Here is a 14,221-nt window from a genome sequence, read left to right on the forward strand (position 1 = left end):
GCTTCGGTAGCTCACTCGACCCGAGAGAGAGATATATCCGTGATTGACCATGAGCCCTCGAGCTGGATCATTACTACATAGTGCGTAAAGTTGTGGATTTAGTGCGCCCTTTCATTGGTGGTATTATCTGCAAGAAAGGTTTGATTGTGAACACGCCACGTTCGGGACAGTGGTGTTAAAAATCAGCAAGGAAAGGAAATAGATAATGTTATCATTCTTTTTCCATATTCCCTGACTGATAGACATAAGCGCAAGGCCACAGACAGGGAGACAGCGCAGACGCAGACAGACAGACAGACGACAGAGGGTATCTTCCTCGAGTAGGTTCTAACCAGGCTGGATATATGGACCGTTGATTTCCAGAAAAATGGTCCTGTCGCTTTTACCACCACGTTTAAAGACAGGTGCTTTGTGGTATGTTTCGGTTTGTTTTGTTTCTTGTCCACAGAACGTTATCGACACTGATGAAAGAAAGAGATTTGGAAAAACGACATGTACCGCCGAAAGATAACGAGTTACGTGTTTTGTGATGTATTAGGCATGAGTCTAGAAACCTCATCTTATTACAACAGCGCGATCTGTCTGGCATATACTATGACGATGTATTCTTCAGACTGAAAACAGGAGTATCAACGATGCACTAAGTCGCGAAAGTGCAGTAACGAGAGATTAACGTATTTCTGAGTTGGAACGTTGTGCAGCGCATAGTGATGCGTGCTGTTGTTTTTAATTATATCAAGTGTGTGAAGTGTGTGCCGAACACTGTGAATATGTGTTCGGCACGAGCGAGACGCGCTGTCGTAGAAGAGATAATAAGTATGAGTGTTTGTTATCCTGTGTTGTGTTATATGCTGTTATATTTTGTGTGTATCTGTCTTAGTGGTTTGTTGCATTTATAGTATATAAGGATGTGTAGTATATTGTGTTATCTTCAATACTTTTGTTTTATAAGTGTTGATTCTTCAGCGCTAGGTTTTAGGGGCGCGTTATGTGTGTGCTCGAATTGTCTAATGTTGTGTTATTGTGTGTAGAAAGTAAACGCATTGTATATATCTCTCTCCTACCAGATGTTTACTCAACACTGCGAAGTTCTACGCGTCAAGTATATGACGCCGCATTGTGTGATAGTGCGCTCGGTTTGGTTTTGTGCGCGCACCGTTTCGGAGCTTCCTCTCCCTGCAGTCTAGCGCTCGTCGCGTCGCTATAGCGGACACAAAGAGTGCACACGTTTCCACGTGCTAATGGCCGACGTGTAAAGAAAAAGATAAGAGAGTAGCTCGCATGAATATGTAGTATGTATAACATAGCAATTGCTTAATTACGGGGTTGGTAATACACTATCATGCTATCCTCCGTCTCTCTTCATTTGTCATGTCTGAGCATACTCTCAATACCTGACGTCAGCATCCAAATAGACTAATTTTAAATGGTAGTCAAGAGGGACGTAATAGGACGATTTAATAGGACGATTAAACGGGATATCTTAGTCATTTGTCGGTCAGATCGCAGGGATCATACGAAACCAACCATCGACGCGGACGACATTCGCGATATGCCAAAGCTAAGGGACCGGGCTACCCTATCCACATCGCAAAGCCTTGCCGTGGGCGACCGAAAAAATACGAAGGGGCAAGCTAAAGGCGGCTGCTGATTGCAGATTCGTTAATGTCAAGGGAGACAGTTTTTTTTTTTTTTTTTTTTTCTCGCATTTCGGAACACCTCGTTTTTCGTGATTCTCTATCCGCGCATAGTTTTCTGCACCCGGGTCCCGCGGCATGTCGGTGCGTTAAAAAGCTCCCCCGCCCCTTCCCCGCTCTGGGTTGTCACTACATTGCCTCTCCCTGCTCTCCCACTTACGAGGCGTCTCTAAAAAGCTCAAACAGATGGTGTGAAGATTTGTTTTCTTCTCTTTTTACTTCAAGCTCCCGGCACCTTGTTTTTTTTTTTTTTTTTATTATTATTATTATTATTATTTTTCAATATAACTCTCAGAACATACTAGATTTTTATACATACATGGTATACCCATCCTTATAGCCTATTTAGTTTTTGAAGCGACGAAATAAAGAAAGTCTTAAGCGTACTTGCAGGTAACTACCTACGTATACTACAATAGAGAGTGGATGGTAAGCAAATAAGCATACGTACCTATTAGTCCTATTACCTACCTATTTACTTAGTACACATTTTTTACCTAGGAGTACCTACATATATGTATAGTAGAACTTCTTACTATGACTTTTTCAACTTTTGAGAATCCAATCAAAATAGGTAAATCATAGTAAATAAATAAATACATTTCTTTGTGTTACTAATACATAATTATATCACAACTTTGGTGCTCACTGCAGCCTTGTATGATTTTCCAAATGTGTATCTCAATAAAGAGTGTCTAGGTGTCCGGCATTTTTCTCCATTCTGATTGGAGCATCCAGCGAGGTTACAGCCAGGTTAGGAAACACAACTAGCTCCGCACCAATCAGGTTGCTTGAAATTTTAAACAACATCCCGACCCCTAGGCGGTCTCATCTCAATAATCCTAAACCCAATGCTTACCTACCATGCTGGCACCGGTCGCTATGCGCATTTATATTACATAGCTACTCATTTTCCTCATAAGGTTGAGTGTTCCCCGCAACAGCCAGTCACGGAATCAATCATTTTTGCATGATGTAAATTTTTGACCCCGCCGGGAATCGAATCTGGTCGCTATGCGCATTTATATTACATAGCTACTCATTTTCCTCACAAGGTTGAGTGTTCCCCGCAACAGCCAGTCACGGAATCAATCATTTTTGCATGATGTAAATTTTTGACCCCGCCGGGAATCGAACCTGGGTCTCCCGCGGGCAAGGAGGTAGGTAGGCTTTTAGTTTTTATGCTTCACTTTTTTCCCTACTCAACACCTATCCAGTCTTCTCTCACCTCCTTGAAGTTCAAATTGGTATATGTGCTGCGCTCTATCGGATTTTTACAGAACTACGTAGGCTCGTAGGCATCTTTGTATTCATCCGCACTTCTCTTGTTCTCTTCATTTCTCTTTTGACTTACATTCGTAATAATCGTATCGCTTTTGGATGTTTTGTTTTGCTCCAGTCTTTCGTTCGATGTACACCAAGGTGTGAAGAATCTACTTTTTGTGCTCCCTAGAAATTCAAATTTCTACTCAAGGGATGGGATATTCGACTCTTTTTGAATATTCGAATACCACGACTCGATTCTTTTCAAATATTCGACTCAAAGATAATAATCGTATCGCTTTTGGATGTTTTGTTTTGCTCCAGTCTTTCGTTCGATGTACACCAAGGTGTGAAGAATCTACTTTTTGTGCTCCCTAGAAATTCAAATTTCTACTCAAAATGGTAAGTTTTATCCTGATTTATCCCATTGATCGGCCAAAGAAATGTCCATAGAAAAATATGGTTTGTTGACGAATTCCGAACAGAAATGGAATTTGACTTATAATCGTGTTGAAATCGTATCTCTGAGTACCTTCGTCGGCGTACCATTGTAGAATGTAGCAGGTAGCAGGGAAACAGAATCAGTCCAGGATAATAAGAAATCCTCCCAAGTCCCAGAAGAAAGCGAAAGCCTTATCTACCTAGGTGACATTGAATGGGTATCTTCAACCTACTTTTTGGCCCTTTACAGCCCTAAACAATTCAAATAACTTGACAGGTTGTCAGCTTAACAGGCCTTCTTATAGCTGAAATTTTTTTGGTGAAATCCACCATTTATTGATAAATTCTGTTTATATCTTGGCTCATCAAATTCCATGTCTTGTCCACACCTAGGGTCGTGTCAGAACCAAGACTGTGAAGAAAGCTTCCAGAGTTATCATCGAGAAATACTACACTAAGCTCACACTGGATTTCCACACCAACAAGAGGATATGTGAAGAAATTGCCATCATTCCCACCAAACCCCTGAGAAATAAAATTGCCGGGTAAGTAACACCTGTGAAATGTTCCTGAAATTTGTTTATTATAAACTTTATTTGAGTGGTCTCACCAAATATCAAACTCAGTTCAATGGAGGTGCCATCAAAGTCATAATAGCTAACATGATAGATAGGTAATATCCACTTAGGATAGACACTTGAGAAAAGGAAGAACATTAATGTTATTGTCTATCTTTCATTGTTTTTAGTGATGGGGTGGGGCTTAGCCTCCATTTAGTTCAAAATTACCTAACTTCTTACATTAACTTTAACCAGTTTGAGTGGAGCTGAGAAAACACACTATTACCTTGTTGGTCACAACAACACACTATTACCTTGTTGGTCACCCATCCAGACACCAATCACCCATAAAGTTGCCTTAGCGATTCAGGTTGTGATAAAGTGAACAACAAAGGTCTTATCTGTTTGTATTTGTATTCAAATCAAAACTTTAATATGTATTATTTTTTGACAGAGGGAACTGTAATTGCTTAGATGTTATCGTCCCGAAATCGAAGAGAGAAGGAAATAAAAAAGCCAGCCGTTCCGAGAACGAACATTATCCCATCGGGCGGGAATCGAATCTTGCGCTTACAAGGCAGACGCGCTACCAACCAAGCTAACTAGGCAAACTAGACTGGCTTTTTCTCTTCTATAGGCAAATTTAGCAGGATAATTTTGAGTAAGATATATGCAGAAGAACTTGATGTAAATTTTAATCAATAAACCTAACTGCCAGTCATTACTCTCATACGAGTTGTACGGTTTACTTTCTCTGCTGTAATCGTACTAATCACATAATGGTTGGGGAATAAATATAAACAGTCGCTGTGAAACCAGAAGCGCCAACCCCTACACTGAGGAAAAAATAGGTGACAGGGTGCCACAAGTTAGGGTGGAAGAACTCTATTATTGAGTTACTTCCCCTGATTTAGGTTGTTGGAATGCTATACATATTATAGTGTTGAGCTTCCCGATACCTATGGGGTTCCATATTAGAGTTCCGAAACCCAGTCACTCGATTGGGCTTCCGGCACCTTGTTTTTTTTTTATTTTTTTTATTTTTTAAATAAGTTTCCATTTATTGTTTTTCAATATAACTCTCAGAACATACTAAATTTTTATACATACATGGTATACCCATCCTTATAGCCCATTTAGTTTTTGAAGCGACGAAATAAAGAAAGTCTTAAGCGTACTTGCAGGTAACTACCTATACTACAATAGAGAGTGGATGGTAAGCAAATAAGCATACGTACCTATTACCTACCTATTTACTTAGTACACATTTACCTAGGAGTACCTACATATATAGTGGAACTTCTTACTATGACTTTTTCAACTTTTGAGAATCCAATCAAAATAGGTAAATCATAGTAAATAAATAAATACGTTTCTTTGTGTTACTACATAGGTAGGTAATTATATTACAACTTTGGTGCTCATTGCAGCCTTGTATGATTTTCCAAATATGTATCTCAATAAAGAGTGTCTAGGTGTCCGGCATTTTTCTCCATTCTGATTGGAGCATCCAGCGAGGTTACAGCCAGGTTAGGAAACACAACTAGCTCTGCACCAATCAGGTTGCTTGAAAATTCAATTTTTATTGTTTGTGCAAAAATCTTCGAGGAGTTGAATTTAAAATATTATTCTACTTTGGTCTAGGCTAAACCGTAGAGTTCAAGCCCGTTTTCTCTCAGTATTCGGCGTTCAGTTTCAAAGTTGGTTCGGTTGCGAAACATAACTTGCAGACATCCTGAAAACAAGTCCTCTTTTATCCTTTTTTGTGTGAGTTCAAAGAACCTTCACCAATGGTCGTCTGAAGTGTTTTCCCTGACTGGTTCTTGTGTCGGGATTCGCCAGTTTGCATGATGGACAAGAACTGCCCCTCCTGAAAACAAGTCCTCTTTTATCCTTTTTTGTGTGAGTTCAAAGAACCTTCACCAATGGTCGTCTGAAGTGTTTTCCCTGACTGGTAAACTGGTTCTTGTGTCGGGATTCGCCAGTTTGCATGATGGACAAGAACTGCCCTCATGTAGCCCAAAGTGTCAAGTTTTTGGGCAGAAAGCCCAGCTCTCTTGTGAAGAATAGTGTGAAGAGGAGAGCCTGTGCAGGTAAGGTCAACCTTTGTTCGTTTTGAGGCCAAAAGGCTAAAATAAATGGAAGGCAATTAGCTGCAGAGCCACAGAAAGTTAAAGTTGAGCTAGTGTTCATGTTTTAAACTCGAAATGCCCAGGCACTCTAAGGAGGTCATTGAGGTGCCCCCCTCCCTTTATCCCTGGGCAAAATTATAGGGTCACCCTGTATCTTTGGTATGAAATCATTAAATTTGCTAGCAAATAAGTATTTTTGTTTTTCTCATTTTCTCTTTGTGAAGTGTGAACTTTAGTTCAGGATAAGTACATAGTTGGATGTAAGGCAATTTCTGAGATTTTTTGGGATCTTTCCAGAAATAACTAGGTATTAATTATTAGGAAATTGATGCATATTATCATTTTTTAAAGGTTTGTAGTTGTACAGGGCACGGCAACGTAGGTACAACCTCGACTTTTCAAAGAATCGCGACTCTTCAAAGAATCGCGATTCTTTGAAATTAAGAATCGCGATTCACGATTCTTTTGAAATATTCGACTCTTTGAATCGACTCAGAGAATATTTACCCATCCCTATCTCTTCATTTCTCTTTTGACTTACATTCGTAATAATCGTATCGCTTTTGGATGTTTTTTAAAGCCCTAGCTAAATAAATATGATTTTATTGGTATACAGTGTGTACAAAGAATCAGTTCTCTTGCAGCCCTCTCCTCTTCAAAAATGGTTTTTTTTTCTTGTGAGGTAGGTATCTGTTCATTTGTATAGGACAGATCTTGCAATAAAAATCTTTTCTAGTGCTTTAACATAGATATTTCTAATGCCTGTCACACCTGCTCAGACAGTCGGAACATGTGCTCAAGACATGGGCCTGAAAGAGCTGGGTCTGAAGCTTTTTCCACCAGATGTTAAGATCTAGGCCTGTCAGATGATCTGTGTGTGAGTTTCAGGCATAAAAAATTTGGACTGATTGCAATACTTTCATTACTAGTATAGCTCTGCTATACTGAAGTAATAGAAAGTAAAAAGTGCCATAGATTTTGTTGGGAGTGGGCTAAATGGACTCTTAGACCATTAGATAGACATAGACCTACATAGGTCTGTCAGATGATCCTAATGTGTATGGTAGAAAAAGCCTGAGACCCAGGTCTTTCAGACAGTCTGTGTCTGTAAGTTTTGTATAGGCCATTAGATCAGGGCCATATATATATATAGGGGGGAGGTTGAGGGGGCCCAGACCCCCCTCCCTCAAGCTTGCGTTCATAACGAGCTGGTTCATCTCCCTGATAGTGTTACTATAGCAACAGAAGCGAAGGAAGAAGGAGGAGGCGGCGGTAAAGATACGAAACCATCCATTGTAACCAATATATTCGGTGGTGCTCTTCTAAGTGAGGTGAGTTGTCTAGATCACTTGGTTTTAATCTCTTAATTATTTATTACAAGACTCATACATGCGGTATCTATTGGCTTGATCAAAAGTTTGAACCGAAATTGGACCTGGGACACCAAATTTCAAGGATTGACGTGCATTGATGTCATTCAGAAGTGTACCAAATTTCATCAGAATCGGAACGGGCAATCGTGAGTTATAACGGAACAAACATCCAAACTAAATGCAAACGGTCGAGTTAAAACGTAGACCTTCACTTCTTTCAGTCGATTACGTCACGTGATAGTAGTGTGGCTGTGCTTAACGAAATTACCTACAATATTATGGAAAAACTTTTTGCCTGTGCGTTCATAACGAGCTGGTTCATCTCCCTGATAGTGTTACTATAGCAACAGAAGCGAAGGAAGAAGGAGGAGGCGGCGGTAAAGATACAAAACCATCCATTGTAACCAATATATTCGGCGGTGCTCTTCTAAGTGAGGTGAGTTGTCTAGATCACTTGGTTTTAATCTCTTAATTATTTATTACAAGGCTCATACATGCGGTATCTATTGGCTTGATCAAAAGTTTGGACCAAAATTGGACCTGGGACACCAAATTTCAAGGATTGACGTGCATTGATGTCATTCAGAAGTGTACCAAATTTCATCAGAATCGGAACGGGCAATCGCGAATTTATAGCGGAACAAACATCCAAACTAAATGCAAACGGTCGAGTTAAAACGTAGACCTTCACTTCGTTCAGTCGATTACGTCACGTGATAGTAGTGTGGCTGTGCTTAACGAAATTACCTACAATATTATTGAAAAACTTTTTGCCTGGCTGGGGGACGTTAAACAGGGAGTATATCAGCCTGAATTTCCATTGCTAAAGAAATAGCAAAGGTTGAGTGTGAAGAACATCCACTCGTAAAATTTGTAGCCAAAACCAAATGTCAGCCCAAAGCAATCAGCGTAGTTAGGATTGATTGAGAGGCTGACGAAAAACGCCGACCCCGTCTATACACGGGAAAAGGCGAAAAAAAGAAGATTGAATTAACCATGGTGTTCTCCAATGATGAGTTGACTACACACATTGTGTTTCTCCTTGAAGTACGTACAGTAGAACCTTGATTATTTCAACTCCAAAAGCCATTTTTTTCTATCTTTCAAAGGATATCCTATCTTATCAGAGGAAAAGATCATAGAAAGTGATCATTTCAGCTTTGATCATTTCAACTACATCTGGTCCCAATTAGTTGAAATAATTGAGGTTCTACTTTGTAAGTGCTAGGCCGCATGTTCGATTCCCGCTCGGGGCGGATTTTATCCTCAAGGGATAATGTTTGGTCTCAGATTGGCTCACTTTGATTTCGGAATTCTCTCTTCAATTTCGGGACGAGAAGACCTTAGCAGTTAGGTCCCTCTGTCAAACCTCTTAAAAAAATTAAAAAAAAGACCTCATCATAATAGGTTCTACTGTAAATGTCAAGACCTCAGAGAATGCAAGGATGGACGTGGAAGAGACGAACATTTCCTGTCCATACTTCTTAGGTTCTACTGTAAATGTCAAGACCTCAGAGAATGCAAGGATGGACGTGGAAGAGACGAACATTTCCTGTCCATACTTCTTTTTTTTTCAATTGGGCACTCTAACAATTGCATGTGGTATGTACCAATCCCTCCTGGGTTAGATCCTTGTGTAAAGGCCTATCTATGTTTCTGAGGTAAGACCAGGTTGCATCAATGGGTATGTTATCTCTGAGCAACTTCAGACATAATGCCTGGTCAGTTTTTCCAGTAAGGTGGGTTCAACGGTACTAGCAATTTGGAAGAGAGAAAAAAAAGCAAGCCTAGCTTAACCACAACCTCTAACGTTCTCAGGTCTAGTTAGCTTGGTTGGTAACGTGTCTGCCTTGTAAGTGCCCTAGGCCGTGGGTTTGATTCCCACCCAGGGTGGATTTTATCCTGAAGGGATAAGGTTTGTTCTCGAAACAGCTGACTTTCTCTTACCCTGTCTTACATGTCTCTTTGATTTCGGGACGCTAAGACCTGAGCAGTTACAGTTCCCTATCGCGGGAGCCTGATGTGGGTTTGTGAAGGTGGTTCACCATTTTCATACACCCACACTAGGACTCGTCATCTAGCCATGAGGGTTCCTACCAAACGTCCAGACTCAATATAGTTTCTCTTCAAAAAAAAAGTCCCCTCTATCAATATCAAACCTATCAAAATTTTGGGCTAAGGGTAAAAAAAAAACTCCCCCCCCCTCCCCTCACTGATATCGGACCTAAAAGTTCTATCAAGAAAAGAAATCGTGTGAACGGATCTTTTATAAATGGCTGGCTTCACAATCTTTTTCTGTTTCTTTTTGTGCATAAAATTCATCAAGTTCTCTCATTCCCCTTGTTTTCGTATTGATCTTGAGCAAAAACAGCTGGAAGGATAAATTAAGATGGCGTGCTAAAGTAGTTCGTATTTTTCGACTATTTTTTTCAAAGTTCTTTTAATATCCTTGTTTTCGTATTGATCTTGAGCAAAAACAGCTGGAAGGATAAATTAAGATGGCGTGCTAAAGTAGTTCGTATTTTTCGACTATTTTACTATTTTTTTCAAAGTTCTTTTATTGTTGACAAAGTAACGAGAATGAGGAGCAACAGAACAACAGGAGAGAAACACGGAAGAGAAGGCGTAGTAGGAATGACTCCACGTCTTCAACATCATCAAATGTTAGCAAGAAAGTTGTAGGCTTGAAAAATCTAGGCAACACATGTTTTATGAATGCTGTGCTGCAATCGTTAAGGTAGGTTCTAATACAACCCTAATGGTGGATTTCACAAATAACTTAATGAGAGATTTAATTAACTAATGGGAGAATTTTTAACCATCTAAAAAGGAGTTTTTAATGGCCCAAACAGGAGTTTTCAAAAACTCCTCCTTTTTGGGTCATTAAAAACTCCTTTTTTTTTGGATTATTAAAAATTCCTTTTTTAATCATTAAAAAATCTTCAATTAATGAAATCTCTCATTAAGTCATTGGTGAAACCCATCATAAATACCTACTGCAGGAGTAATGGGTGATTAGATTGCTGGGGTGAATGGACGTTGCAGTACTGTTTTAGAAGATGAACAAGGTTTATCAAGTTCATTCTTTTGGGGGAAATACCCCAGGAATAGTGCACTACTATGTTAATGCTCTTCAAAGGAAAATTCAGTCTTATTTTGCAGATAAACAAGGTTTAATCTAAAAAGAATAAGATCCCAGGAACAAAAGCAACTAAGTATGTTACTTTGATATTTATGAACAATGAACATAAAATAGAATTAGAATGGACAAAATTCCCGAGTATTCAATCAAGTAACACAATTGTCTGTTTGTTGGTCTTCTTCTGTTAACATTTATGTATTATGTTATTAAACCCATAAAATACATGAGACCTTGTTTGGACTGCTGGGGTAAAGGGTAAAGGGACTTTTTAGTCTCATTCGAGCAGGATAAACAAGGTATATTGTATTCTATTCTCTGTTTCAGTAATATTCAAGAGTTTTCGCATTTCTTCAAACAACTGCCAGCCATCACCGAGATTTCCACAAAACAGAATGGTGGTGGAGGGCGTATGGTAGGAAGTCTCCGAGAGAGGTAATAATAATATATTTTTTATTGTATTTTTCTTTCTTTTTTTTCACCTTTCGGTGTTCACAATTTTCTTAAATTTAGGCCTTGGAACTTATTTTACTAAAACTAAACTTAAATCTAAACGAAATCCTATTGCTGTAATATGCACCCATAGAAAAAAATCAAGAAGAAGAAGAAGAGGAAAAAAAAGGAGAAGAAGAATAGGTAGATCCCAGGTCATACTGTCAACCTGTAAATTCTTCAAAGGCATGGGGTGTGAGTTCAAGAAGTCGCCCTTTGAGAGAGTTTTTGAAGTCTAAGGGACCAAGTAACTTTTCTTGGTCCGATAGAGACTGTTATAGAGTTGAATACCCTCCCTAAGGAAAGATCTATACATAATTTTGTTTGAACTAAGAAGTAGTTTATTCTTACTTCTTGTGTAGTAGTTTGTTCTTATTTCCTGTGTAGTAGTTTGTTCTTACTTCTTGTGTAAAGGTATCGAAAGGCGTCTCCCTACTATCATCAGCAATCACTCAAGGATCTGAACAATCACCTGATGGTGGAAGAGCTACGCAAGGTTTTCATCTGTTTGACGGACCACCATTTGGCGGACAACAAGAGTGCAATTTCCCCCGAGGAACTGTTCGTGGTCATTTGGAAAGTGATGCCATCACGGTTCGGGTGAGAATCATTTCCTGCTAAATTTATGATCCTAATAATACCCAGCCATCACCGAGATTTCCACAAAACAGAATGGTGGTGGAGGGCGTATGGTAGGAAGTCTCCGAGAGAGGTAATAATAATATATTTCTTATTGTATTTTTCTTTCTTTTTTTTTCACCTTTCGGTATTCACAATTTTCTTAAATTTAGGCCTTGGAACTTATTTTACTAAAACTAAACTTAAATCTAAACGAAATCCTATTGCTGTAGTATGCACCATAGAAAAAAATCAAGAAGATTTTACTAAAACTAAACTTAAATCTAAACGAAATCCTATTGCTGTAGTATGCACCATAGAAAAAAATCAAGAAGAAGAAGAAGAAGAGGGAAAAAAAGGGAGAAGAAGAATAGGTAGATCCCAGGTCATACTCTCAACCTGTAAATTCTTCAAAGGCATAGGGTGTGAGTTCAAGAAGTCGCCCTTTGAGAGAGTTTTTGAAGTGTAAGGGACCAAGTAACTTTTCTTGGTCCGATAGAGACTGTTATAGAGTTGAATACCCTCCCTAAGGAAAGATCTATCCATAATTTTGTTTGAACTAAGAAGTAGTTTGTTCTTATTTCTTGTGTAGTAGTTTGTTCTTATTTCCTGTGTAGTAGTTTGTTCTTATTTCTTGTGTAAAGGTACCCGATGTGACGAGCAGCATGGTCCCCACCCGAATACCCACCCAAAGTACCTAACTTTATCAGCAGACTGAAAAGGGGAGGAGCCAAGTCTCAATGTGAGGGGAAACATTTCCCCTACATTAGGGAGCATCAAATAAAAAGCTCCCACGTGGCCCTAGCGCTTACAAGGCAGACGCACTACCAACTAAGCTAAGTAGGCTGGCGACAGACCTTTTTAAAATAAGATAATACATTTGTTTTTATTTTTTACTTTCTATTACCATTTTTTCCGTCATTTCTCTCAGGCGTGCACTCGGGCCACTACACAGCGTACGCTATTCACGAGGCTCAGTGGTGGCATCCTGATGGTGGAAGAGCTACGCAAGGTTTTCATCTGTTTGACGGACCACCATTTGGCGGACAACAAGAGTGCAATTTCCCCCGAGGAATTGTTCGTGGTCATTTGGAAAGTGATGCCATCACGGTTCGGGTGAGAATCATTTCCTGCTAAATTTATGTTCCTCATTTGTTTTAAGTTGATCAAGAAGTGTTAGGTTTATATTATGTAGGTAGGTACCTTTTTTTTGGTTCAGAAGAATAAGAAAAAGTATTTTTTAAAAAAAAAAAAACACACTTAAGTTATTAAAACTGCAATAATAATTAGGAAAGGAAATTATACACAGAATATAAAAAGTGGGCGCTTGTTCTTTGCCAAAAATGGGGACAAAGTGAGCTCAGGATAAAAAAAAAGAAAAATAATAATACCTACTCTTGTTAAAAAACAGAAACAAAACTCTAATTTGCCACGAAATGTTAACAAATCGAGTGAGTGCCATCTTTTGACAACACAACCATAACTGCTAAGGTCTTATTGTCCCGAAATCGATGAGAGGAGGAAGACAGGATAGGAGAAAGCCAGCCGTTCCGAGAACGAACATTATCCCAGCAGCATAAAATCCGCCCCGTTCAGGAATCAAACCCACAGCCTAGCGCTTACAAGGCAGACGCGCAACCAATCAAACTAACTAGCCTGGCTCAACACAATTAAGATGGACCATTATTATTTCCAGGTGGTTTCGGCAGCAGGATGCTCACGAGTTCCTTCGTAAACTAACTAGCCTGGCTCAACACAATTAAGATGGACCATTATTATTTCCAGGTGGTTTCGGCAGCAGGATGCTCACGAGTTCCTTCGCTACACGCTAGATCGCGTTCATAACGAGCTGGTTCATCTCCCTGATAGTGTTACTATAGCAACAGAAGCGAAGGAAGAAGGAGGAGGCGGCGGTAAAGATACGAAACCATCCATTGTAACCAATATATTCGGTGGTGCTCTTCTAAGTGAGGTGAGTTGTCTAGATCACTTGGTTTTAATCTCTTAATTATTTATTACAAGACTCATACATGCGGTATCTATTGGCTTGATCAAAAGTTTGAACCGAAATTGGACCTGGGACACCAAATTTCAAGGATTGACGTGCATTGATGTCATTCAGAAGTGTACCAAATTTCATCAGAATCGGAACGGGCAATCGTGAGTTATAACGGAACAAACATCCAAACTAAATGCAAACGGTCGAGTTAAAACGTAGACCTTCACTTCTTTCAGTCGATTACGTCACGTGATAGTAGTGTGGCTGTGCTTAACGAAATTACCTACAATATTATGGAAAAACTTTTTGCCTGTCTGGGGGACGTTAAACAGGGAGTATATCAGCCTGAATTTCCATTGCTAAAGAAATAGCAAAGGTTGAGTGTGAAGAACATCCACTCGTAAAATTTGTAGCCAAAACAAAATGTCCGCCTAAAAGCAATCACCCTGGGGCTGATTGAGAGGCTGACGAAAAACGCCGACCCCGTCTGTACACGGGAAAAGGCGA

The 14,221-nt window shown here is 39.4% G+C and overlaps 1 protein-coding gene and 1 long non-coding RNA gene across 2 annotated transcripts in view; both read left to right on the plus strand.

The window, feature by feature from the left end:
- Window positions 1-8,632: 8,632 nt before the first annotated feature.
- LOC113470169 lies at window positions 8,633-9,183 on the plus strand. The gene is made up of 2 exons (XR_003393324.1): window positions 8,633-8,673; window positions 8,955-9,183. It is a non-coding gene; the product is annotated as an uncharacterized LOC113470169 (long non-coding RNA).
- Window positions 9,184-10,036: 853 nt separating this feature from the next.
- The window catches only part of LOC103515813 (ubiquitin carboxyl-terminal hydrolase 3-like), a gene marked incomplete at its 5' end in the record, with an annotated part of 21,761 nt that continues 17,576 nt past the window's right edge, over window positions 10,037-14,221 (plus strand). Inside the window, 5 exons of the mRNA XM_017446825.2 lie at window positions 10,037-10,203; window positions 10,933-11,040; window positions 11,512-11,575; window positions 12,710-12,831; window positions 13,501-13,691. Coding sequence (XP_017302314.1) covers window positions 10,037-10,203; window positions 10,933-11,040; window positions 11,512-11,575; window positions 12,710-12,831; window positions 13,501-13,691 — 652 coding nt within the window. The remainder of the gene's footprint in view (window positions 10,204-10,932; window positions 11,041-11,511; window positions 11,576-12,709; window positions 12,832-13,500; window positions 13,692-14,221) is intronic.

Source organism: Diaphorina citri, unplaced genomic scaffold (assembly GCF_000475195.1).
Source record: "Diaphorina citri unplaced genomic scaffold, Diaci psyllid genome assembly version 1.1 scaffold1419, whole genome shotgun sequence".
Classification (NCBI taxonomy): domain Eukaryota; kingdom Metazoa; phylum Arthropoda; class Insecta; order Hemiptera; family Psyllidae; genus Diaphorina; species Diaphorina citri.